Source organism: Lipotes vexillifer, unplaced genomic scaffold (assembly GCF_000442215.2).
Source record: "Lipotes vexillifer unplaced genomic scaffold, Lipotes_vexillifer_v1.1 scaffold23, whole genome shotgun sequence".
Lineage (NCBI taxonomy): Eukaryota > Metazoa > Chordata > Mammalia > Artiodactyla > Lipotidae > Lipotes > Lipotes vexillifer.
Window position 1 is genome coordinate 4357837 of NW_006796283.1, and position 1028 is coordinate 4358864.

General features: G+C 76.7%; 1 protein-coding gene across 1 annotated transcript in view; it reads right to left on the minus strand.

Annotated features, from left to right (window-relative positions):
- DBNDD1 (dysbindin domain containing 1) overlaps nucleotides 1–444 on the minus strand; it is a 7156-nt gene extending 6712 nt beyond the window's left edge. Inside the window, exon 1 of the mRNA XM_007468459.1 lies at nucleotides 414–444. Within this exon, the coding sequence (XP_007468521.1) occupies nucleotides 414–444 (31 nt within the window). The remainder of the gene's footprint in view (nucleotides 1–413) is intronic.
- Nucleotides 445–1028: the final 584 nt, after the last annotated feature.

Here is a 1028-nt window from a genome sequence, read left to right on the forward strand (position 1 = left end):
CCCCCCCGCCACGCCTCGCTGACCTGGATCCCGACTCTGACCCTGGGACGCCCCATCTTCCAGATCCCCGGCTCCGCTGGGAGGGGGCTCAGGACCAAGCTCTGGGCCAACCACTCAGGAGCGCGCCAGGCACCGCTGCCCGGGTCGGGAGCGCGGAGGACGAGGGGGCGGGGACGCGGTCCGTGCGCCCCCCGCCCAGCGCTGGGGCCGTTCCGGGCGGTGCCCCCGCTTGTCTTCCCGGGCGCGGCGCACTAGGCACCCCCCGCTTCGGCCCGGCGCAGGGGGACTCGGAGCTGCCGGTGGGTCTTCACGGCCCCGGGGCGTGGCCGATGTGTGGGCCCGGGGGAAGGGGCTGCGGGCCGCTGCGGGGAAGGCGCAGCTCGTGGGCTCCCGGGGGCTGGGGCCGCACTCACCTCCCGGGCTGGCGCCCTCCGGGGGCTCCATGCGGCCGGCAGGGCCTGGGAGGGGCGCACGCGACGGCGTCGTCACCCGGCCCGGGCGCCCCTGCAGCTGCGGCGGCGACTCGGCCCCGGCTCCCGGCGCAGCGCATTGGGGCAGCAGCCGGGGGGCCGCGGCGGCGGGGAGGAGCCCGCGGGGCGGGGCGCGCAGCTGCTCCGGGGCCCTGTTCCCCCCCACCCCCCACCCCGTTCTCCTTCCCTGGCCCCGCAGCACAGGTGCGGCCCCGCCCCGCCCCGCGCGCGCCCCCTGCCGGCCCCTGCCCCTGAGGACCTCTCCCACGCGGAGGCTACCCCCTCCTGCAGAGCCACCCCGACCTGGCCGCGTCCCCCAACGCTGGCCCGGCCTCTGCAGCCCCTGCGCGCGCCCTCATTCAGCAGCCGCGCCGACTTCCGTCCTTTCACCCCCGCAAATTTGTGGGGCGCCAACTACGTGCCGGCGCTCTGCGGGGTATGGAGGGGCGGGCCTAACACACTAGGGCCCTTAAGCCAAGAATTGCAGATTGTGATAAATGCTACGGAGAGACAGGGCGAGGGGGCGGGGTGGGGGGCGGCGAGAGCGTCTAAGGGCTA